The sequence below is a fragment of the Conger conger genome, chromosome 8, assembly GCF_963514075.1.
Source record: "Conger conger chromosome 8, fConCon1.1, whole genome shotgun sequence".
NCBI lineage: Eukaryota > Metazoa > Chordata > Actinopteri > Anguilliformes > Congridae > Conger > Conger conger.
This window is the reverse complement of record NC_083767.1, coordinates 38,345,942-38,369,961: the sequence shown is the minus strand read 5'-3', so window position 1 is coordinate 38,369,961 and position 24,020 is coordinate 38,345,942. Positions and strand designations below refer to the sequence as shown.

General features: G+C 42.4%; 2 protein-coding genes across 5 annotated transcripts; both read right to left on the bottom strand.

Annotated features, from left to right (window-relative positions):
* Positions 1 to 1,821: 1,821 nt before the first annotated feature.
* On the bottom strand, positions 1,822 to 15,302 carry LOC133135880 (dual specificity tyrosine-phosphorylation-regulated kinase 2-like). 4 transcript variants are annotated; one of them, XM_061253206.1, is made up of 3 exons: positions 15,248 to 15,302; positions 13,800 to 13,930; positions 1,822 to 7,263 (listed from the first exon to the last, which is right to left on the bottom strand). In XM_061253206.1, exon 3 carries the CDS (start codon positions 7,240 to 7,242, stop codon positions 5,668 to 5,670), a length of 1,575 nt encoding a protein of 524 aa, XP_061109190.1. In that variant the 5' UTR covers positions 7,243 to 7,263; positions 13,800 to 13,930; positions 15,248 to 15,302; the 3' UTR covers positions 1,822 to 5,667. The 4 variants fall into 4 exon arrangements, with proteins under 4 accessions (XP_061109190.1, XP_061109191.1, XP_061109188.1 ...); XM_061253207.1 differs by lacking the exon at positions 15,248 to 15,302 and adding an exon at positions 15,017 to 15,055; XM_061253204.1 differs by lacking the exon at positions 15,248 to 15,302 and adding an exon at positions 14,668 to 14,756.
* A 2,241-nt stretch (positions 15,303 to 17,543) lies between these two features.
* Positions 17,544 to 23,742, bottom strand: LOC133135466 (zinc-binding protein A33-like). The gene is made up of 6 exons (XM_061252492.1): positions 23,324 to 23,742; positions 22,473 to 22,568; positions 22,105 to 22,335; positions 21,888 to 21,910; positions 21,684 to 21,802; positions 17,544 to 19,112 (listed from the first exon to the last, which is right to left on the bottom strand). Exons 1-6 carry the CDS (start codon positions 23,729 to 23,731, stop codon positions 18,556 to 18,558), a joined length of 1,434 nt encoding a protein of 477 aa, XP_061108476.1. The 5' UTR covers positions 23,732 to 23,742; the 3' UTR covers positions 17,544 to 18,555.
* Between the last annotated feature and the right edge of the window lie 278 nt (positions 23,743 to 24,020).

Sequence of the window (24,020 nt, the reverse complement as noted above, 5' to 3'; positions counted from 1 at the left end):
ACTGCATAGTGGTTGTGAAAATACTGAGTGCCCTCTATAAGGTTTGGCACAGACATATCTTTGTTAATTGTGAAAATCAAAGTCTAGAGCCAAATCAATGAGAGAAAATGTCTGTCAGGCACATTATGGAGGTTTACATGATTTGATCAGTGTTTACACAGGCGCGGTGCACTGACAGAATTCAAAGTAAAAACTTTGATAACAAAAGTCTAACTCTTTAATGTAAAATGGTAAATGGTTGGCATTTATATAGCCCTTTTATCCCAGGTGCTGTACAATTCATATACACACTCACATACCAATGGCGATTGTCAGGAGCACCAACCAGCTTGTCAGGAGCATTTAGGGGGTTAGGTGTCTTGCTCAGGGACACTTCGACACACCCAGGGTGGAATCGAACCGGCAGCCCACCTACTGCCAGATGACTGGTCTTACTGTCTGAGCCAAAGTCGCCCCCAAAATGAGTGTAACAGTTAGCCGGAATGTTTCATATGAGTTTACAGGAGTTCATTATGTAATCTTCAGCGCAAAACACTCAAAGTGGAATGCACTTTTTACTGATTACACTGGCGTGTTTACTGGCCGCACTGTTATTCTGCTGTGTTGAAGACGCCTATATTCTTCAAACAAGTTGGAGAAAAAAGGCCACTTTCATTCAAACTTTTTTGCTAGAATTAGTTATTCCCCCCTCCCTATCACTTTTTTTGTTTCTTTAGTGGAAAAGGTGAACACAGGTGGCAGACAGCTATTTCATTGCGTTTTCATGATTAAATAATTTCCAAGAAGCATGCCGAATTAGTCCAACCAATTCTCCTTGCTTAATTTGTCCAATCCATTATTTACTTGCACCTATCTATAATTAAACAGTTCTTAAGTAAAGTGGAGTGAGATAAACATTCCCTGGGAATCAACCCTCGGTCAGAGTGAGGAGCACAGGCGAGTCCAGACACATTCACATCACCCAATCACAGCGAAGAGCCCAGGAGAGCAGACACATTCACATCACCCAATCACAGCGAAGCGCACAGGAGAGCAGACACATTCACATCACCCAATCACAGCGAAGAGCCCAGGAGAGCAGACACATTCACATCACCCAATCACAGCGAAGAGCCCAGGAGAGCAGACACATTCACATCACCCAATCACAGCGAAGAGCCCAGGAGAGCAGACACATTCACATCACCCAATCACAGCGAAGAGCCCAGGAGAGCAGACACATTCACATCACCCAATCACAGCGAAGAGCACAGGAGAGCAGATACATTCACATCATCCAATCACAGGAGGGGAGAGCAGACAGATTCGCATCACCACTCACTTGGACTGCATTTCACACTGCGTTTCTGTCGTCTGCTGCTAATACATCTGTGCTACCGAACAAAACGCACTGTCAACAGCGACATCCATTAGCTCCCCTAACTGTCTGCAGTTAAGTTATGTTACTGTCAGAATTATAACAGTATTACACTGCACAGACATTTTGATGACACACTAACTTATGAAGCGGTAAAAGTTTACAAGGAGGCAAGTCTCACGGTAGTAAAATGTAACAATAAAATTACATCAATTCAGCTTCACGGCTTCATTTATCAACAGATGGCAAGCTTGGAAATGTGTGTAAACTGTGTTAATTCCACACCAAAACTGACTTATCAAAACTTGAAAATTGTTCAAAGGCAAATTTCAGATAAGACATTGGGCATGTGTACTGTTCAAAGGAAATCAGTTTAGGCTTATCGGTCCGTCTCAACAGGAAAACAGGTTTGACATTACTATCAATCTAAAGTTATTTATAAATAAAAAAAAACACTGGGAATATTGTATCTGATGGACATTAAAGTTTTTTATTAATATTTTCTGGCCACAGCGATAAATTTAACAAATGATCACTAGAAAAAAGTTTATACCATTCCATTAGCTGTACAATACATACAATAAAAATGGTTGCCAAAATTAAAAATGCACAACAGTGCATATGTAGAATTTTGAGCAGCATTTTAACCAGAGGGGAAAAAAAACATTACATACATATGTACACATCCACACAAAATCCTTTGTAAATTTCACAAAATGTACAGTACATGTCCCTGTGGCAGAATACAAATACAATGTGGGATTTGTTGCTCAGTTTATATTATCTTTATTTTTTAGTAAAAGTTTTTTTTATTTTTTTTTAGAAAAGGCATCAGGCCTTTTGATTTTTTTTTAAACACTCTTTTAACGGACAGCAGCTGACCTCCAAATATTATCAGGACTAATATATTAACTGGAAGTAACAAGAAGCACAAGCTTTGAAACTGCTAAATCTTTGCCAGTTCTTTAAACTTATTTAACCAGTTCACTACAGCTTCGCAGACAGAACTGTTGTGTACGAGCCAAATCCGGACTCTGTTCTGACTTGTGGGCAGTAGGTTTTCAGCTGTGTCCAGCTACAAGACTGATGATACGCTACATACCCCCCGCCCCCCCCCCCAAACCATTTTCACAGAGGTAAGAACAAAGCCCTAGACCAGCATACCAGCTCAACTTTCCTTGGTCTCCTGTTGTACTGACAGGGCCAGTGACTGACAGTAAAAAGTGGGTTGGGTGACACTTCTTCTTCAGGTACAAAAGACAATATGGGCAGGCTAACATTTCCTTGTAGCCACAGAAATACAAAGGAATGCACTTTCGTACCTACTGAATCCCCTGGGTTTTTAACTGCCGTAAAAATATCTCACAACAGTATTGAGGTAAAAAATTGCAGTAGCTCTTTTTCCCTTTGTACAAGTCATGAGTGAATGAAAGAATGAAACATGCCCCCTTGAATGGGCTGATGGTGAGACAAAAAGAATAGTGAAAAAAAAGTAATTTTTCACCCTGTTAGGACAAAAACATGATTAAAAATACATTTAAAAGAATACACTGTTAACGGAATTGTATTGTCAACAGAGCAAATGGCACCCAAGTGGTTCACATCACAGGGAAATGATCCTCTGTGTAGTCACTTCCTCTTCCTGTGCAGTCACTTCCTCTTCCTCTTATCCACCATTTTGTGTGTTATGGAGAGAGAATCTCTTTGGGTGCTTTACTGCAGGAATGTGCACTATATGTACTATGAGGAGCACCGGGGGGTCTTAGGTCACCGTAGTAAAGAGCGGCATTGAGAACCAAAGGCACATTATTTACCTAAGAGCAATATTTCTCCACTATGGTGAATACGCAAAATAACAACAAATAACACAAAAAGTAAAAAGCTTCCTGTTTGTGCGACCATGTATGAATGTGGGGGGGTGGGGGGGGGGCGGCAGTGAGCAGCGTTTGGCTATATCTTTGCCCTGAACAGGGTCAGACGGTCGTGTCAAAAGGGTTGTATCTCGGATTGTAATCTCACCCCCGCGTGTTGCTCGTCAATCAGGGAAAGCATTTATTTTTTAAAAAGAGAGCAGCCTCGTATAGCGAAAAGGCGGCTCTGATTCGGAGTTGTGGTTAGTGCGATTGTCTATCATGCAGAAGACCAGGGTTCAAGGCTCTCCTTTTAAAAAACAAATGATATTGGTGGGTGGGGAAAGGAAATATTAACTGAAATAGGTCCATTGGAGAAACTCTCAGTTAAAGGGCACAATGGAGTTCGCTTCGGTAGGAACAAGAAGCAAAAGACGACCGTGTTCCCAGGCTGCTGGTAAGGGCAGAGAAACGCATTGGGCGTGTTTGGCGGACTGTTTGCCACCCAGCACCACTGGGGACGGGGGCGGGGGTGAGGGGAGTGGAGAGGGACACAGGAATGCCACGCCCTTGTCGCTCCCTAAGAGGCCTTTCCTATCCCCACATGCATGCAGGTAAGGCAAGCGTGACTCAGTGGGTTCTTTCCCTTCTCAATAACAGAGTGGCCTCGGGCGTGGCACCGCCAGGTACTGTAGCCCTGCCCAGGATTCCGTATTCACAGGGCACACCTTGCGGTTTCCAGGCCAACGCACAACATTCAGGCCTCAAGTTTTCATATTAGCTCTTCACGAAACATTTTTTTTAAGGAAAATTTATAAATAAAAAGTCCCATAACTCCATATAAAGATATGTTTAAAATGCTCCTTCAATTTGAGGCTTGGTGGTCTCTGCCCGTTCGCTGATTCCTAAGGACTGGGTTTTTGGGTAAAAAAAAAAAAAAAAAGAGGTGTTTCGGTCTCAAGAATATCTTCTTTTTTTTTTTTTTTTACCTCCACCAGAGACAAACACTACTTTTTTGACCCAGCTAGGGAATATGCTCAAAGGTATTTTAACTCTCGACATACAATTACAGGCCCACTCCACTGCTCTAGTCAAGCACATGGTGAGAGCCAATGATACGGCTGCTAGTCAACATGTGAACCAATGACACAGCTGCTAGTAAACGTGTGAGCCAATGATATGGCTGCTAGTCGTAACCCGTGGAGTGAGTAATCCTGAGTTTGATTCTGATATACGCTACACTGGACAACTCCAGACACACGCCACTCTACTGCACCACTCCATCAACCTCCTTCCCACACAGGCTACGGTATGACACCTCCTCTAAAAACTGAAAATCACACCGCGCTCTTTCATTCATTCTCCATCCCTTCTGTTTAGCAACGTCTCTGGTCATATCGTTTGGCTTCTACAACGTCCCATAGTTCACCTGCCATGCTCCCTTCCTCAGAATTAAAAGTAAGTAATAAAATCTGTAAAAAAACATAAAGCACCATAGAAGTATTTTTCCTCTGACAGAAGGAATTTCAGCACCTCTACCAACTGACATTCTCAAGGTCACATGCCATGATTCATGATATGCACATTCAAACACCGATACCGTTCCTCTGAGGAACCCATGAATTAACCTGTGATGTAACACCTGAGTCCTCTCAGCTGTTACCTGTACAGGTAGAGTAGGTGGTTCCAAGCTCGTTCATTTCCTTCAACGAATAAGGAATGTGGAGAATTTTAGGCACGTGCCACATCCCCTGGGTAATCTTGCACAAACGTTCGCAATCTTTGCACTTTTCTCCTCGGTCACCGACTTCTCTGTTTATCACTCAAGACAACATCCTCCACATTTTTTGATAACATTTGATAACACAGACTTTTATGCTGTTGAGAGTATATTCATTGAAAAGCACAAAACGGCTATAAAATTGCACTGATACAACTCTGACCTCTCCTTATCGCACTGTTGATGCAGACCTGCAACACTGAGGCGAAGAACCAGAGGTCCCTCAGGTGCTTCTGAGAGTGGATATCTGTGGTCCATCCTACACTGCCTTCTACACTACAACACTCAAATGTGAGAATTATACGGGTTTCCTAATCTATTCAGCCAGGCGGCACAGATGTTGGCGACTAGCACGTTGTCCTGAGATAAAAAACCTTAGAGCACTGTTCCCTTTCTTCCCCATTTTGCCACTTCAACAAATTATATTTTCATATATAAATGCTTGTAATATTCTTTTACAGCATAAAAGTGATACAAAACCCAACAATTGTGTAGTGATTTCACATTTTAAAAAACCATAAAAACCTAAAAACCTTCACACTTGAACTGGAGCGAGGACGTTCAGCGACGGCGAAACCGTGCCACCGTTGCGTTTTGCACAGCCTTCTGATGTAGATGATCTCCCATTTTTTTCAAAAAACCATTTAAAACAACGGGGAAAGAAATTCCCCCGTCTGAGATCAGCTGACCAGTTTCGGCAAAACCGTCCTCTGTTGTAAATTCCCGTTGGCGTCCGTCATCTGCGCCAAGTTGGACCTCAGCTTGGAGGCCGAGCCGGAGTTCGGCGGCAATCTGGAGATTGACGTCAGGGCTGCGGAGGTGTCCGTGATGCGTTTGGCGGCGGGGGCGGTCTTCTCCCCGGCGGGGGGTTTGGGCAGGCGCCTCCGGAGCCAGGGGTGACGCAGGGCCTGGCTGGGGGTCATCCGAACCGCCGGGTCCCACTCCAGGCACTGCTTGAGGAAGTCCAGGAAGAGGGCGTCCTCGCAACCCTTGAGGGCCGTCGACAACTCCTTGCTGCCTGGCGGGCCCCGCAGCTTGCCCCTCCGCGACCGACCCCCCGTCAGTGCCGTGGTCCCGTCCGGCAAGGCCGTCACCGTGCAGTACCGCGGGTGGCCCTTGGAGCTCACAAAGTTCTTGGCTCTCTTGGAGGCTTCCAGAAGCTTCTGGCTCGGTACTCCCAGGAGCTCCATGATGCAGGCCAGCTGGTCGCCCTCGTCCTCCCCGGGGAGCAGGGGGTACCCGCTGAGGAGCTCGGCCAGGATGCAGCCCAGGCTCCACATGTCGATGGGCATCCCGTAGCGGCCTCCAAGGATGACCTCGGGCGCCCGGTAGAAGCGGGACTGGATGTAGGTGTAGACGCGCTGGTGCTCGTAGCAGCTGGAGCCGAAGTCGATGACCTTGATGCCGCTGCGGCCCTGCTGCTTCAGCAGGATGTTCTCGGGCTTCAGGTCGCAGTGGATGATGCGGCTCTTGTGCAGCGAGTCCAGGCACTGGAGGATGGAGTGGGCGAACTTGCGCACCAGCGGCAGGCTGAAGCCCTGGAACTTGTTCTTCTTGATGAGCTCGTACAGGTTCATGCTGAGCAGCTCGAAGGTCATGCAGATGTGGTTGCGGAAGGAGAAGTTCTCCAGCATGTGGACCACGTTCATGCCCGCGTCCTTGTCCTGCTTGCGCAGGTGCTCCAGGATTTTGATCTCCTCCGCCGCCTGCCGGTGGAAGCGCTTTTCGTTGCGCACCATCTTGAGAGCCACGTGCTGCTGTGCCTTGTGGTCGTAGGCCTTCACCACCTGGCCGAAGCTGCCCTTGCCGATGACCTTGAGGACCTCGTAGCGGTAGGCGACGTGGTCGTGGGGGACGTGGACGTAGGATCCCTGGTCGTCGTCGTAGCCGCTGTTGCTGGAGCCCCCCACCACGCCCGGCCGCTTCTTGGCGTTGGGACCGGCAAAGTAGATCTCGGGGTAGTTGTAGATCTCCTGGTGCTCGAACGGAGTCAGCTTAGACATGTACTGCTTCGTGGCCTGCTCAGGGGTCACGGGGCTGGGCTTGGCTTTGCCGTCGGCGGACTTGAGGGAGGTGGAGCTGGCCTGCCGGCCCTGGCTGCCATCCCGCGGCCTGTCGGGCAGCGGGAGACCAGGCCGGCTCGCCGGCGTCAGCCCGTTGGGCTGCGTGGTCAACACCGTCCGTTTGTTACTGTTCTCCTCGAACAGCTGCTGAACGTGGATCTGGTGTGTCCCTGTGTGCGGCTGCTCGTTCATTCTGTGCTTATTGCCTCCGAGCTGGAAAACAAAAGATAAAAAAAACTGCAATTTAGATTTCACCGCTTTTGAACAGTCGTTTCAAAGTCAAAACTGGGGAAAGCAAAAAGAAATAAATCTCACATAATAATTTGCTGTTGAGGTGAAATAAAGACAGAGATATATCAGTGATGCAAAATTGCTTGTGAACTTTACGCTCTAATAAGACTCTGCGCTATGCGCAAAATACCTGTTTGTATCCTGGACATAATATTGTGAGGCACAAAAACATTTGTTACTCATACTGTACTTGTTCTACATGCTGCTACATGTCACCAGATCAATGTGTGCATCAATATACACTCACCGAGCACTTTATCAGGAACACCTGTACACCTACGTATTCATGAGATTATCTAATCACTCAATTGTGTGGCAGCAGTGCAATGCATACAATCATGCAGATACGGGTCAGGAACTTCAGTTAATGTTCACATCAACTATCAGAATGGGGAAAAATGTGATCTAAGTAACCTTGACCGTGAAATGAGTATTGGTGGCAGACAAGGTGGTTTGAGTATCTCAGAAACTGCTGATCTCCTGGTATTTTCACACACAACCGTCTGTAGAGTTTGCAGAGAAGTTCTGCGGGCAGAAACACCTTGTTAATGAGGGAGGTCCGAGGAGAATGTTTGCAAAACCGTGGCTTTTTGCATGTTTGTTTCTCAACATTTATCAGTAGACTAGAGGCTATTTAGAGTACCAACCATAAATATATAAATAATATACAAAATGCAAAATATGCGGTAGAAAACAACTACAGGTTATCTTAATCCAGCCTTGGTTATAAATCCTTGGTATTCTGACCCATGCACAGAGGGGTGGGCTGAAATTCTGTACACAATGGGTTAGGTGATGTCCGATAGACAAGACACCTAAAGTATAAAATAACACAACTGTTATCCGATACGGTCAACTGTTTTAGATGAGTCATTCCACAGATGCTAGGGGAGATATTAATCAGGGTTTCAGTGTTGTTTTGTTGTTCATTGCAGTCAAGCCAACGGATTAAAAAATAAATAAAAAACAATACCATAAAAGATAAGCAGAAAAGGGCGGTCTTGTTCTATTGTTTCTATACTGCACGATTTATTCTAAAGTAAGTGGTGACACTGCATGAAATTTCGGAAAAACCTCATGCACAAGTTTCTGAACAACGAAAATCACACACAGTAAAATGTTCACTGTTAAATCAACTCCTGCAGAGTAACACAGTCCTGAATTGGACTTATGTACTCTGGTAGAGTTTAATTAGAGTTCGGAAGATTAGCGGTCACCAAGGCGTCAGGTAATGGGGATCCATTTAATAAACAATAAACAACGCTGGAAATTCTACTAGCAGCTAGCCTAACGTGGATGACTTTAGCAGTAAAACATCCAACAAAACCTCAGAAATCCTTTGTGGAAAACTATTTGTGGAAAAGTCCATGAAATTAAATAAGTTGATGAATGATAGAGTTGATCTATCAATTATTGAGTTCACCACATAAAATCTCTCTCACAGATGTATCACTGCTATATGCTACACTTTTACACGATCCCTGCTGACACTGAGCTGCGTGTGTGAATGAAAATTAAATATGGGGAATTCGCTGCTCAAGTTCAACACTGCTCGTCCCCTGAATGTGTAAATAATGAACTTTTGTCCTTTGATGAGAGTGTTTTTTTTAAACATCTCTCAGAATCTCCAGGACTCCACACGCGAGTCTTGAGTGCCCGTAAGATTCCACCAGTGGTGCCAGCAGAAAATATGGAAATATTTTAAACCCCTACATTTTTTTCGTCCGTGTAAAACCAAAGCATGTTTTTCCCGTTTTACTGAATCTTCCACTTCCTCAAACTCTAGTTTCTTGATGCTGTGATTATTATCTTGACTGAAGCATCTTGTTACTCCAGGTCAGAGTTTCATCCAAATAAATAATTTACAATAGGTACAATAGGTAATTTTGGACTTCTAATGGTCAAGAGAGTAATAGCAGCAACAAACACCTTCAAACCACAACACTGTTTATCCCTCCCTGTAAACGTGCTGATGTTGAAATGCCATTGGCTGTGCAAATTAGAGCCAATTGTCAACCAATGAGCTTGAAGTACTGTACATTTGTACAATGTTTTGGTACAGGGTGTCGGGCCATCAACTTTATATTTTGAAACCCAAATTTAAGGACTATAAACACAGGCAGAGGGTGAGTCAACACATCAGTGAGCCTTTTTCAATGATCGGAAGGATTTACAATTGTCTTCTAACAATGTTTTAATACAAAAGTCTTACCTATTGTACCTTTAAGTAGGCAGAATAATAAAGTACTACAAATGTCTGCTCCCAGTCTAGAGGGACAAATTGCTAAAAACTTCTAACGCTCCCAGGTGTTTTCAAAGAGCCATTTCATGTAGCTATAGTGGCCCTTTGCCTGAATACTTTCTGCATTTTCCCCTCTGAAAAGGGCCAAAGTGGGTGCCTAATTCACTGAAAGGTGAGGTCAAGGGTCAGCCTTAAGATTGGATCATATGTAAACATTACAATTAGATAAGCATTCCTGAACATAGCCACAGTCCAGTAACTGTGTAACTGTGGCTATGGTAAATAAGTATAGCCTAATTATAAAATTTCCTGTGTCTAAATACACATTTAGGCGAGTGAAATAGGAACAGAGCATAGCCTATAACACAAAAACATTTTCCCTGGCCGACCTTGGGCGTAGGTCGACTAAAGTAGGTGCTTCTCCGGCAAATTGCCACTGCCAGAAACCGCCTTTAACAATGTGAAGCCTGCTCCTAGCCAGTTAGGATGATCTTGTTGATACGTTATTGCCTATTTATGCCAAGCTGTATCACATCTGCATAGAAACTAGCGACAATCTCAACCATGGGCACATGACATTACTAACCGAAGTGGTTAGACCCTTAACTGAGCCATTTGCAGATTCAAACTCCCACCCACCCCACCGTACCCCATAACACCGTCTCTCTCCTTCCTAAAAAGAGCAAAGCATGTGGAGCCCAGCCTGTTACCAGAGTGCTGGGCTGTTGGCCCGCTAATTCAGACCCGGCGGAGGTATTAAGCAAGACCTGTGGGAGGACGGGGTGACAGACAGCCACAGAGGATGCAGCCAGAGCCAAATAAAGGCATGCACCAGTCCAGGGGTGGGAGCAGAGTCTCTTCAGCACACCTCTTGTACAGTCTGTCTCCTGCCTGTGGCTATAGCTACAGGGCAGCTGCTCGTGGCTGTTCAGCAAGGATCCTCAAATCTGGCAATCAAATCCAAATCCGGCCATGGTTTCCTTTTTCTCCTGGGTAATTACCTGAACAATTAGTGCAGGGGTCGGAAGGGAGAGGCGGTGGGTGTGCCGGTTTTTGTTTACACCTCAAAATCAGCAACCGATTCAGACCCAAGAAGCAAACTGAGGCGGGTTAACTGTGTGACTGCTTTCACTGATCAATTAAGTGCTGAGTAACAATGAAAGCCAGCACACCCTGCGGCTCTCCAGGACTATGGTTGCCGACCCCTGAATTAGTGGTACTGATTGGCCAGACACCTGACTCCCGGGTAAAGGGAGGGTGGGAAAGCAGCATTTCTCTGCCCTGGAGGACCGGGATTTGATTAACTTTGCAGGACAGCCATCCCCACCTACTGTACAGCCATCCCAAACACTTCTGGATAACCCACAGGACACTTTCTAAACGTTTTTTGTACTTGTTTACAAATTAGTATTATCATATTTCAGGTGATAAAAAAATATATACAAGGTTTCAGTTCAGTCAAAGACATTAATACATTATTTTTCCAAAGCTTACACTAATATATGAGTGACAGCTGTCAATATACAACACATAAATTGCAAAGAAGCCAGAATATGACTCGACAGAAGATAGGTACAAGGCCATAACTGACCCTGTTAATTTTATGGGCCCATTTACTACAGGGAATAAAGTTTGCTATCTTCTCAGCTGGATACATGAGACATGCTAGTTTATCACATAACCCCTGTCTTGATTTGATTACTGTTGGCTCGAAGTACATTACAAAGATGAATCACAGCCAACTTAGTAATTACAAGAATGCTTTTTCAAGAAAATGAGCATCAATACTCTTGCATGATGGATTTCTTTTAACAGTGAACTGTGTTATCCAAGTAATGTCCTTTTTTCACACTGTGTCCACAGAAGTAAACCCTAGTGAAAGCACATATTGACAAGTCTGGAGAAGTCACTGCACCTCCTTTAACAGTTGTTTGCACATCTTCTCATTTATGTTTTCTTTCTCATTTCAATCTTTCTCTCTGAAATAATCTGGTAGCCTGACGAGAAAGAAGTGCCCTCAAAGACCTGTGATCATTTGAAAGTTCCGATGTGTGTTCCAGCTGGAATGTATCTCAATGTGCAAAGATAAGATAGTCTCGCCTGGTCATTGTATGTTGGATGAAGTCCAAGTAAAGTGGAGCTCATTAGTGTCATTTGCCATTAAAGACATGAAATGAATGACTGCTTATTCTTGGTAATTCAGCACATGACTGAAGAAAAACATAAATTAAAATAATTTCTCAGTGAGGTAAAGCTGACCCCCAGTGATCCTTTTCAGAACTAGTCTTGTCTTCACAGAATGTTTTTGTTTCTTAAGATGAATTGGCTGGGGTGGGGATTGGTGTGCAAATTCAGGAGACTTAAATCGACTGGCGGCCTGTAGCGTAGTGGTTAAGGTAAATGACTGGGACAGGCAAGGTTGGGGGTTCGAATCCCAGTGTAGCCACAATAAGATCCGCACAGCTGTGTGTAGCCACAATAAGATCCGCACAGCCGTTGGGCCCTTGAGCAAGGCCCTTAACCCTGCATTGCTCCAGGGGAGGATTGTCTCCTGCTTAGTCTAATCAACTGTACGTCTGCCAAATGCCAATAGTGTAATGTAATATGGTTTCCCTAAATATTACCAGCACAGCTCAGTTCCTGAGAGCAACAGTTGAAAGAGCAGGGTTTTACTTTTTGCAGTTATCCGGCTAACTCAGTAGCCCTGCTTAGTGGAACAGGCCCATGGTCAACAGAGTTGCTGGAGATGGGCACAGATCTAGCGGTGGACACAAAAGGTAGAGTTCTGAGTGCTAGATAGGACAGTGTTGCTGTCAGGCACCATTAGTCAAGGTCCATAATGCAGTTAACCCAAATTCCCTCTGTGAAAATCCAGGTATATGAATAGATATGGATAAAGTATACAGTAATTACAAATTAACCACAGAAATATGTAAAGCGATGTCAATTAACATACTTGAAGCTTGAAAATTGTGATTCCTGATGACCAAGCTAAATTAAGACACATGGACATCGAGCACATGTTTCTGTTAACACGTGCCAGTTTGTTTACATTTTGATAGCTACTGTTCAGGGGGCACACAGGGAACAATGCTTCCATGTTTAATTTCTAACTCTGGTCTGTGGCATTTGTCATCCTTTTTGAATTAATATTCCACAATATATTTACTTTTTTTTTTAAGTGTAAACACTGCTAATGCAATACCAACATATTGTTTGGGAGTCAAACTATAATCACCACCTCCTAAGCATAAGCAGAGGAATAAGTGAAGCAAAAAATCTTTAGTGTCTAGCCAAATTCTAAATGCAAAATACACTCGGAATTAAGTGTATTTCTGCTAGGAGGTTTATCCAAGAGACATTATTTTAGAAATGTGTTAACTTCTCAGGCCAAACAACCATCCAGATTAGCCTAGTGATTAATGCTATTTCTGTCTATTTTTGATGTTTATCACATCGTCTTTGCTGGATCAAGTGCTGACAATCGCTTGTAATCACTTAGCCCAAGTGTGGTATAAAAAGCTTAAGAATTCTCTACATTATTATTATTACACCATGATATATGATTTACAAGAATCTATCTGAAAACACCAAAAAGATAAAGCCATTATCGCTGCAGGAGCGTGTGCATTAGTTGTGTGTGTTTGTGTGTGAGAGAGTGAAAGAGAAATATGATGACAAGCAGCAACTGACAGCAACTCGAGTTTGCGACGACAGACGCTTGTATGGTTTTGGTTTACCTGGGTGCCGTAAATAGCATAGCAGCAAACGTACAAAACACAATTTGAAAAAACAACCAAGACGTTTTTCCTGCCCCCAACATGACATACAGTACACGGCAGACACAGGATTAAATTAGCATCGTACAGCTGTACAAGCGCTATGCCCAAAACTGCCAGTCTCACGTGACTCAGACTGTGACAACGTGTTACGAAGCAAGTTACAATAACCCCGAAACAAAGAACCCTACGCGTGGGCCAGTGTCAGATATGCAAGCCGTAGGCTTGTCAAATCAAAAAGGAAAATGCGAACACGATTTGGTCATCGTTTTCGCAATGGCACAGTCTTTTCGGGTTATGGAATTCAAACGATAAAATGTAGCCTGCTCTGATTTAGCCACCTAAATCTGTAGGCTACTTACATGCGGGTTATTTTAAGCGTTGCCGGACTAAAGAGAGATCTCTCAAATTGCCATGGGCTACAGAAGCTATCTTACCGTTGGAGAGTTATTCCTGAGGGGTGGTACTGTCACGGGTGACGGTGGGTCGGACCCAGCTCCGTCTAGGGGACCCCCAACGCTGATTCCGGGGGAAGACTGTAGCTGACGAGCAACCTCACCCCCTTTGCCTACGATTTAGAAAAATAAAAGAAAAACAATCAACATATACATATAGCGTGACATTTCAAGGTTAATGATGAATGTTTAAGCAATAGCGTTATAGCTTACACCGGGTATTTGCAGCATTAAGCCCTTAAAAGGCACCAGTGGGAAAAAAAACAGTAAACTAGGCTAATTTACAGTAATGCTTCACGCCAATCCCAATTTGCAATTCATTTGCAAATAAAAGACAAATTGTCTAAACCAGAACATAAGTTGAATCAGTGCATTTGTTGGTTAACGTTACGTAAAACTGTACAAAGCACTCTAAAAATGCATCACAATAATGCAAAGCTATACGATCCGCTAAACGCTGTTGGCAGTAAAAAGCTATCAAACTGAGATGACACAAGAGACCGTTTAATGAAAAACATTGGCACGCCCTTCAACCATTTACACAAAATGTTTTTCTCAGAAAAATAGCAATCGCCATTAACAACCTACTGTATGTTCCTCAAATCATAGGTAGCTAACGTTAGCTTGTCTAGCTAATATGATATCTTAGCTACCCACACCATAAAAAACTACGGGATATGAAATTCATAAAGGTTTCGAAGATTAACGTTAGGCAACAGACTTACGATGCATACACTAAACTATTAGGTCCAGTTGAAGCACAATTAAACGCATGGTTATATCCAGTCGGAGACCGAAACTCATTGGGAAAACGCATTAAAAACGATTCCTTTGCTTCAGGTTTCCTTACCAGTCGGGTAGACGGCAGTACAGGGTTTCTTGGTTAACATGGCCGCGGGAGAGTCACACACATACACACACACATACACACAAACCCCACTTTGGATTCCTCCCTCCTCCCCTTTCCACTCGCTGATACCTCCAATCAGCTACATCAGACTTGGCCTCTCAACCTATGTCGCAAATTTAAGGACAATGTCCAAAACCACCCGGGAGTTCGCCTAGAAACGCAGAAGTAAATAGCAGGCAATACATTAGTAATACATTAGTCGGTGGTCCACAGAACTCCAGAAACTGACCCGTCGCGACATTCGAGCATTAACGGTTGTCTCTCGTTTCCATGCATGATCAGCCTATACCTGTACATCTGTGTCGCGTCTTTGCAGTTCTATGCAGCGTTGACTTTAACGTGAGAGAGTGGATAAACGTGTAAGACCAAAGCTACCGGACCAAAAACCCAACCATAAGTCAGTACTCGATGATGATAGGCTGATTAATAATATGCCTTATAATAATAATAATAATAGCAGCTAATGCCAGCCGATATTATTATTATTATTATTATTATTATTATTATTATTATTACTTACTTTTATCTCTTTTTTCATTCTTTGTCGTCCTAGGACTGTACGATGTTACTGTATGTCAGGCATCGCGCTATGGATTATGGGTTGTTTTTAAAGATAATAGTAACTTTCAGCTCTCATGTTGGCTCTCATGTTGGCCGAACAACCCCCTGGATCAGCGGTAATCATACACCCGCTAAAATTACCACATAGCTCCAAATCATAGCATACAGGTCTAGGAATAGAACCGCTGCAGTTTTCCAACACAGTCCACACAAGCACTTTTCCATACGTAGACTAACGTGTTCAGATGCGGTAGCCTGACAGGTCTGCAGATTAAGGCACGCAGAATGAGCAGAACGGATATGGTCTTTGAAATGTCTCATGTCAGGTGCATAATCGGACAGATGCAAAGTAGGCCTGCATTTGAGTTCCATTCAGATTTATGGGGAATGATCAAAGCACACTCATGTTTAAGCGGAACACTGCTGGCGGAACAGGTGAGACAGACGATGGCCATCGTGAGTTTTGCATTGGATCATGGGACTGCCCAATCCTCATTGTTGTGTAATCATCATAAACAAAGATATGACTTGTGCCTATTCTTTGGTGGTGTCTAGCTTTCACATCTGAATCTTTGAATTCCATTGTCAGGAATTGTGAATATTGCCAAACTAAATAAAAACATATTACTCTATCCTTGACTCAGATATGGAAACATGAATCTTGTAATTGAATATGGCTCTATTAAATTACAAGTTTTTCTGATGAAATTCGGCGAGACATATCAGGAGTGCTGCCCTAAATTGCCTGAACTATAAAAGCATGGTATCTCTAACAAAACATACCTCTCATGCCGCTCTTAATACATGCAAAATCTATTGATGTAAGCATTATTGTACTTCATGAACTAGATCTTCAGTATGTACCTATTATATTATTTGCTCATAATAACAACAAAAATAATAATACAAATAATATTAATACTACGAATATTACTACAAATAATAATAATAATAATAATAATTAATAATAATAATAATAATAATAATAATAATACATTTTATTATTATTTAAGAGTACTTGCAGCAATCTCAAATTCCTTTGCTGTGGGTGAGATAAAAAATATCTTGACTATCTATGGAAGTTTCAACTGCCAGTTTTACAAATTCCTGCCACACCTGTGACAAATAGCAGTGGAAACAATGCACAGTCATGGCCTAGCGGAGTGCTTGCTGTCCGACCACTGGGAGGATGAAAGTTGAGCAGTTGGTCCAAAACTTCTCTTGTGTCCTGTCCGTCCAAGATGTTTTTAGCAGTGACAGTAGGCACTGCTGAACCCACGTTAAAATTGATTTGTGGTTGGATTTGAATTCCTTAATTGAAATGAATCACTCTGAGTCAGTCGGAAGAGCTGGAAAAGCGGTTGACTTAGCAGGTGAAAGGAGAGTAATTCTGTCCTCGATTTGAGTCACGCTGTTTTCCTGTGGGCTTTTGCTATAGCACGCACTGCGACTGGGGGAAAACTGTTTTTTTCAGAAGTGCTGGAAGCTTTGAACTGGGAAGAAAGCCACAATGATTAGTTTTAGAAATGTTTAGAAGTTTCTTAATCTGTGTAGTACAAAGCATCATAGTATCAGGAAACAAATGCACTGCAAGTGAAATAATTGTATTGGAATATCAGGTATACCATCTCTCAACTGATGCCCCAGCAACCTAGTTGAGTGATGGCATAACTGATATTCCAATATAATTATTTCATGACTATAGAGGACTGAATGTTAGGACTTTTCAGGGTTTCCCTCAATATAATTACTGTACAATTACCACAGACTCCATCAGAGGGAATCTCTTCACTGGAAATGTATAATACTCATAAGCTATTAACTGTTATAAATAGGTGCCAGTCTTTCAGAGCTGTGTGATAATATGATAATAGATATGAAAACGGGTATGAAATATGAAGGTATGAAATGGGTGTGCAGTACGTGTTCATTAACACAATGCTCACTTTCTGGTCACCGACTGTCATCAAGTGGATGCCAAATGCCAATCAAGTCTGTTCTTCCCCCATGGACTTGGGACTTGTGGTTGCTAGGTTGCACACTGTACTTCTCTGCAGCCAAAATAATATAAATCAGTTAATACCGAGTAGTAAAATAATATAGAGACAACAAATAAAAAACTTTAACCCTTTCCACTTTGGCCCCCTAGAAGCCTATTTTGTACTAGTCCTATAAAAGTGTCAATATCTGAAAAACTATTTACTGCACACACATGATTGAATGCTTAAATTAAGGAAGAGGCTTGTACCATTCCATACCATTTGAGACAGAACACATTTATGTCAGAGCATGTACATACAGTGTACACAAAGGATACATACAAATGCAAAGCCTTATGTTTTTTATAGTTTTAGACTGATTATCTGGTGTATATAGTGGACTTGTTTCCCATACATCATCATTACATCCGACATTCAGTATAAACATATCATGCATATATGAAAAGAGTTTGAGACCAATGGCAGGTGTGCAGGTAAGGCTACTGAAGCCTCAGATGTAAATTCTACAGAGTGAACTTATTCTTCATTGCATCTGCAAAGTACAATCTGAAAAGAGCCCAGGAGACTGATGGAGTCAAACTAACAAGAGCTCACCATAATCACAATTAAAGCTTGTACATGGTCTCATGAATCCAGTTCAACAGGAATGACATCTATCAGGTATAAAATTGTGAGTTGATTTACCCACAAGAGTGCATCTGTTTTATGTATAAACACTACATGAAATAAAGTTGAAATGATTCAAAACAGAACCCAAAAGATACAGCCTGTATGTACATTACCAAAAATGCATGTACAGTTGAGTAACTCAACAAAATAATTGGTGATGAAAATAAAATGAATGAATTGAAATTATGAAATGCATATGACCTATAATACGCCATAAATGTGAAAGAATTTGGTCCTTTGTAAAGTAACATTTTTGTAAAGTAACAGTTTCCAAAGTTTAGATTTAGAAATACATTAACAAGAAAAAATGGTCTCCTTTACAGCATAAAACACACCAGGTAAAAGCAAATAACCAAATTGTCATTACTCCCTTGTGCCAGACACCCCCCTTTGTACCAGATTTGTGTCCCTTTCTAGGCACTGACAGTGTACATCTGTGTGTGCCTGCCTTCCATTTGGTACTGGTACACCATCAACCCCCCCGATCATCTCCAGCAAGTCTCCCACTGTTCAAGTCAACAGCCAGACATGCTGAGGCAGATCAGACACATCCTAAATCTCTGACTGCATTTCTCGTTTAATTTTTAAACAAACACCCTCACTGGGATGATGTCACTGTTACAGAGACTTTCACTGGGCAGATTTGCAGGGGTCCATCATTCTTACCGCCATCTCTCAAACAGGGACCAAAGTATGGGAACACCCTCTCAGTAAATGTGTCTTTAAAAGTGTGAATGAGTGACATGTCACTGGAGTTGAAGAAGGACACCTCCCCCCTGTTATAGTCCAGCTGCACCCTGATGATCTGGGGTTTCCTCGCCAGTGTGAGGTCAGCTGCTCCAGATGCATAGTACTCATCACCATTCCTCAACATTATGACCCAGAATCCTGTCTTTGGGTGGCATGTTATATCTCCCTTCCTGTTGACAGACCCTTTCACCACTCCTATAGTCCATTTAGGTTTATTCCCAACCTTCACCTCCCAGCTGTGTTTCCCTGAGGTAAACCCCTCAGATCCCAGCACACACGGACAGCAATTAAACCTCTCTGGGTTGTCAGGACAGTTCTGCACTGTATCTGTGTCTCTCACAGTGGTCAGATCATCAGAGAGAGAGAGATCGACACGTGCAGTGTTGGGGTCCAGCATCACAGGAGCTGAAATATCAAGAAGAGAGATATTTAAACAGCGAGAAAAAGAGGTACTGGAGAGAACACACGCACCTGGTGGAGGAGTGGACGTTGTGCCTCCTACCGTTGCTGTTAGGGGAGGTGCAACTGGCAGTACAAAATATACCGGCCGGGACCCTGGCCGACTACGCCATCAAAACAGACTGAGGGAACTTTCCTTTAAGGCAGTTATTCCTTTAAGGCAGTCGTGTAAGTGTTTGTCTTGTCTTGTTATTTGTTTCTTGAGTGAATATATTTCCACAATCACAGTGTTTATTATTTTTATATTTTATCTACAATGTTGTTTTTATCGCCTCACAGCAAGGAGGTCCTGGGTTCGAATCCCCGTCGGCCGGGGCCTATCTGTGCGGAGTTTGCATGTTCTCCCCGTGTCTGCGTGGGTTTCCTCCGGGTACTCCGGTTTCCTCCCACAGTCCAAAGACATGCAGGTTAGGCTGATTGGAGAGTCTAAATTGCCCGTAGGTGAGAGTGTGTGAGTGAATGGTGCGTGTGCCCTGCAATGAACTGGCGACCTGTCCAGGGTGTATTCCTGCCTTTCGCCCAATGTATGCTGGGATAGGCTCCAGCCCCCCTGCGACCCTGATCAGGATAAGCGGGTTCAGATAATGGATGGATGGATGGATGTTGTTTTTATAATTATTTGTAATTGCCTGAATGTTAAACATTTTGAACTACATTTGATGGATGATGTATAAATAAAGCTCATTATTATTATTATTATTATTATTATTATTATTAAACCGTCATTCATCCTGCCTGACGTCTTGTGTTTCTGTATCGTAACTCACCCCGTTCTTCGTATTCGTGTTGTTAAATGTTCCATTTCATGTTTTTCTATCACGTTCCATGTAATTTCCCTGTTTCTCCTTTTCTATGTATTTTGTGTCAATATTCCGTTCCATGTTTTCCCTTTCTCCTGATTACCTGTCCACGATTGGTTCTCACAACAACCTCGCTGTGTCCATCTCTTCTCTCCGCCCATGCCCTGTGACAGGTACTCAAATACTCTATTCACATTAGGTCCCATACACAGGAAATTGCATATACTAGTTATCGATAATAATATACTGTAGTTATAGAGATGTATATTTAAAATATAAAACCTATTTTCATTATGAAAATGAATGAATCAATGAATGCATCATAGCAAATTATGAAAACAATTCTCACAGCTAATAAAGGATATTATTCATGAGGTTTTACATTGTGTGTTGATTCTGTGTCTGCGTGTGTTTTGATATTAAACTGAGAGCAGAGCAGTGCAGCCCTTGGGATCTTCCTACTCTTGGAGGAAACTGAGACTGGATGACTCTGTACTTTTTATCTTCAGCACCATTTCAATATACTGTTATGTTCCTGTGTTCTGTCCTGTGTTAGTTTATCATTTTTTAAAATCATTATTCTTGTAATTTATTATTTTTCATATTCATGTCTGGTGTTCTGTTTATATTCATTAGTCTTTGCACTCGTCTTCCCCTGTGATGTCTGAGTCTGAATGTTTACTAGCCCAGTCACTCCCCTGTCTGTGTGCCCCACTATTCGGGTGTTTACAGTAGTTCCGGGGTTCAACCTTCCTTCCAATCTTGCATTCCTTACTTCCTGCTTTCTCTCCATTTCATGTTTGTACATAGCACTAATATACTAATCCCAACTAACATAGAAGTTGTACAGTACTGATTATACTAACAAACTAACAAACTAACATTCACTAGTTTTGGGTATTTGTAATTTAAATGACTTAACTAACTTACTAACGCATCTCCAGTTTCAATTCTGTTCTGTCAATTCAATTCAGAACTCTGCCTCCCTATTCTATCACTGATTACTTGCTTAGTTTCAGCGAAGTATTCGCACCTGTCTCTCCGTATCTCTGCATCTCCTGATTCTCTGCAATTGTCTACTCCCTCGTCCGGAGCCGTTTGTATTACATGTGTATCTTTGTGAATCCAGTCCGCGTTTTCGTTTCCCCCTCGTTATTGTCCTATTACCCTTTCATGTGTCTCACCTGATGTCTATTTGTTAGACCGCCCTCACTCCCATGCCCCGCCTAGTTTGTCTCATTCCCCTATGTATTTATACTTGTCCTTTTCAATTGCACCCTGCTAGTTTGCCTTGTCCTGTTTTTTGAGTCCCGAGCCCTTTTTTCCTTCCCCCAGTTCTAGCCTCCTTATCCCTGAGTCTTGTTTCCTGAGCCTTGTTTGTTTTCCCATGCCATGTTTGTTTGCCCTTGCCGTGTTTCTGTTTGGATTTCCATTGTTGGACCTCTGCCTGCCCCCCGGAGTCTTCTTCGGTTGTTGTGGATATCTGTACCTCTGCCTTGCTGGACTGACCCCCTGGTTTTTGACCCTGGCCTGTTTTTTGACTCTGCTCTGTCTGCCCCTGCTTTTGCTATTAAACCTGCCATTTTGTCTTCACCCCTGTCTGCTTTTGGTTCCTCTGTTCCCCCCGGAGTAACATATACAGCCTGTTTCTCCACTTTCATGCGTTCATTAAATATTTGTAAAGAACATGACTTTAGCATCTGGCCCAGATACTCACTGTACTGCACCATCCCCAGCATCTTCTCCCAGACTCTGAACTTCAGGTTGCCCAGGTGTTTGGCCACATCTATCAGCGCCCCTGAGAGCAGCTCTGGGTCTTGCAGTGTGCACTGGGCTCTGTAACAACAGGCAGGAGACAGTCAGGCTTGGTAACTGAAGAGACTTAAACACACAAGATGAAATGAGCTGAGAGTCTACATACCTTTCCTTGATGTTCTTGTAGCTCTGAAAAAACACATAATAACAACATAATTGTGAGTGTATAAATGTATTCAGTGCATTCCATTATGAGAAACAAAAAGTGAGAAATAACTAGAGCCATGTTAATGAAAGTCAAGCAGATGATAACAGTCAGTACACATGACGTTACTTTACTGAGGTTAAACAGTATAAACTCGGTCAGTAAATGAAGCTCCTACCTTTAAAAAGGAGGTGTCTTCGGTCTCCATGGCCGTCTCTATAGCAGTGATTTTGTCTGTAAGGGTGGAGATGTCTCTAGTGATATGTTCCAACTTCCTCTCCATTATCTGACTCTTCTTCTCCTCTTCCTCTTTCAGTGCAGCTAGTCTGGCCTCCTCTTCCTCACGCAGGAACTGGTGGAGCTTCTCAAACTCCACCTTTATCTGCCTCTCTGTGTCCTGGGCTTGACTCTGTAATTCAAACACAATTAGACCTGAAGAGTGTGACTAGACTTTGCTATTTATGTATGGCAGTCGGTGTGTGTGTTATCCATGTTACACACAACATAAATAAAAAATTGTATATATTTACTAATTGAATTACTCACCCTGATATGTTTTGCTGTGTTTTTACATCCTTGTTCAACCACATTAAACTTCTTCAGTTTTTCTTCAATAAGATTAAGTGCAGGCTTGAGTTCCTCCTGGAGTGATATGAACCAGTTATCACTTTTCACAAATAGCACAGTATTACCCCTGCTACAATAGTGACGGTCAGTGTAACTTTGTAAGTGTAAGTACATGGGAAATCTAGCAGGGAAAATACTATATCGGCTACCACCAGATCAGTGAAATATTCTTATAGGGCATCATAACATTGTATGTTATTGTGCATTTTCAGTTTTTTAAGGATTATAAAACTATTATTTTACTAGGTTGTACTTCATTTAATTTACAGCCTGTAATTGTAAGGAATGTTGAAGAATTCATAGAACTGTTTTGACTTATTGTGTTCGATATTAACACATCCATTTTGAAAGAGTATATACAGCTCTCTCTCCACTGGTTATACACTCAGTGTAGATTTCTGCACTTCCTGGTTGTTGCACAGTTCTCTTCTAAAGCATATAACAGTTTATATGACAGTAGTTGTATCAGATCTTGACCTTTATTTTGTTAGAGTAAAGGTCTTGTGTTATATTTGTGCTGTCAGTATCTAATCTCACACATCATTGCTATCTATGTATGAAATCACACTGTATTTCAATGTTGCATTTATTCACTACAAGCCGTATTCACGAGAAAAGGCCCACAATCACAACTGTGAATCAGGACTTAACCATGCCCACATTTTATTCCCCCTGAAATAAAAAATACTTGATGTTTTGAGGCTTTAAAACAAGACTTTCAGATACAATGCCGACTTGAATATTAAATTCAATCATTTAAAACAGAATACCTTCAGCTCTAGTGCAGCCTCTTCCACTGGACAGACCGGGTGGTTTCTGTGTTTTTTTGATGTCTGACAGATGACACAGAGAGGCTCTTTGTCATGTTCACAGAATAAAAGAAGTTTCTCCCCATGAAGGCTACAGCGAGCCTCAGTCTTGTCTGTAGTTTCTCTCTCAGTCTTCTGCTTTAAGTAAGTCTCCACAATGCTTCTTAAGGCCAGGTTTAGAGGTGGTTTCTCCATAGAAGCCTTTCTCCTGCAGATGGGACACTCTCGAGAGCTATTCTGTACCCACCACTTCTGCAGACACACTCTACAGAAGCTGTGGCTGCATTTCAGGAGAACAGGCTCTTTAAAAATGTCACAACATAGAGAGCAACAGAGATCGTCCTCAGGAAATAAAGCTTTAGCCTCCATGTTACAGTCTCTCAGTCTCTCGGTTTGATACTTTCACTTTCACTTCTGCTGAACCTTAGACAGGACACACTCTATGTACTTCAAAACAAGAACAAACCTACAGATCAGGCTTGTAGTTCAGTGGGAGATTCTTGACTGTATTTGTCCTCTCTTTCTTACAGAGATGGTCACGTGCCTAAACTGGATTGGATTTACAGGGTACAGTAATGTACCACTGGATCCATATATGTACCATTTATGAAAATAAATTAAATTAGATAATTTGAATAGCAAGTCCAATTCCATTGTT

What these genes read in the sequence shown, in the direction of transcription:
- LOC133135880 (XM_061253204.1), bottom strand. Translation starts at nt 14,707, where the DNA reads ATGTTAACCAAGAAACCCTGTACTGCCGTCTACCCGACTG. An exon ending in TACTGCCGTCTACCCGACTG is followed by an intron (nt 13,931 to 14,667) that starts GTAAGGAAACCT and finishes TCTAAATCGTAG; the next exon opens with GCAAAGGGGGTGAGGTTGCT. An exon ending in TCAGGAATAACTCTCCAACG is followed by an intron (nt 7,264 to 13,799) that starts GTAAGATAGCTT and finishes TTTGTTTTCCAG; the next exon opens with CTCGGAGGCAATAAGCACAG.
- LOC133135466 (XM_061252492.1), bottom strand. Translation starts at nt 23,731, where the DNA reads ATGGAGGCTAAAGCTTTATTTCCTGAGGACGATCTCTGTTGCTCTCTA. An exon ending in ACACAGCAAAACATATCAGG is followed by an intron (nt 22,336 to 22,472) that starts GTGAGTAATTCA and finishes TTTGAATTACAG; the next exon opens with AGTCAAGCCCAGGACACAGA. An exon ending in AAGACACCTCCTTTTTAAAG is followed by an intron (nt 21,911 to 22,104) that starts GTAGGAGCTTCA and finishes GTGTTTTTTCAG; the next exon opens with AGCTACAAGAACATCAAGGA.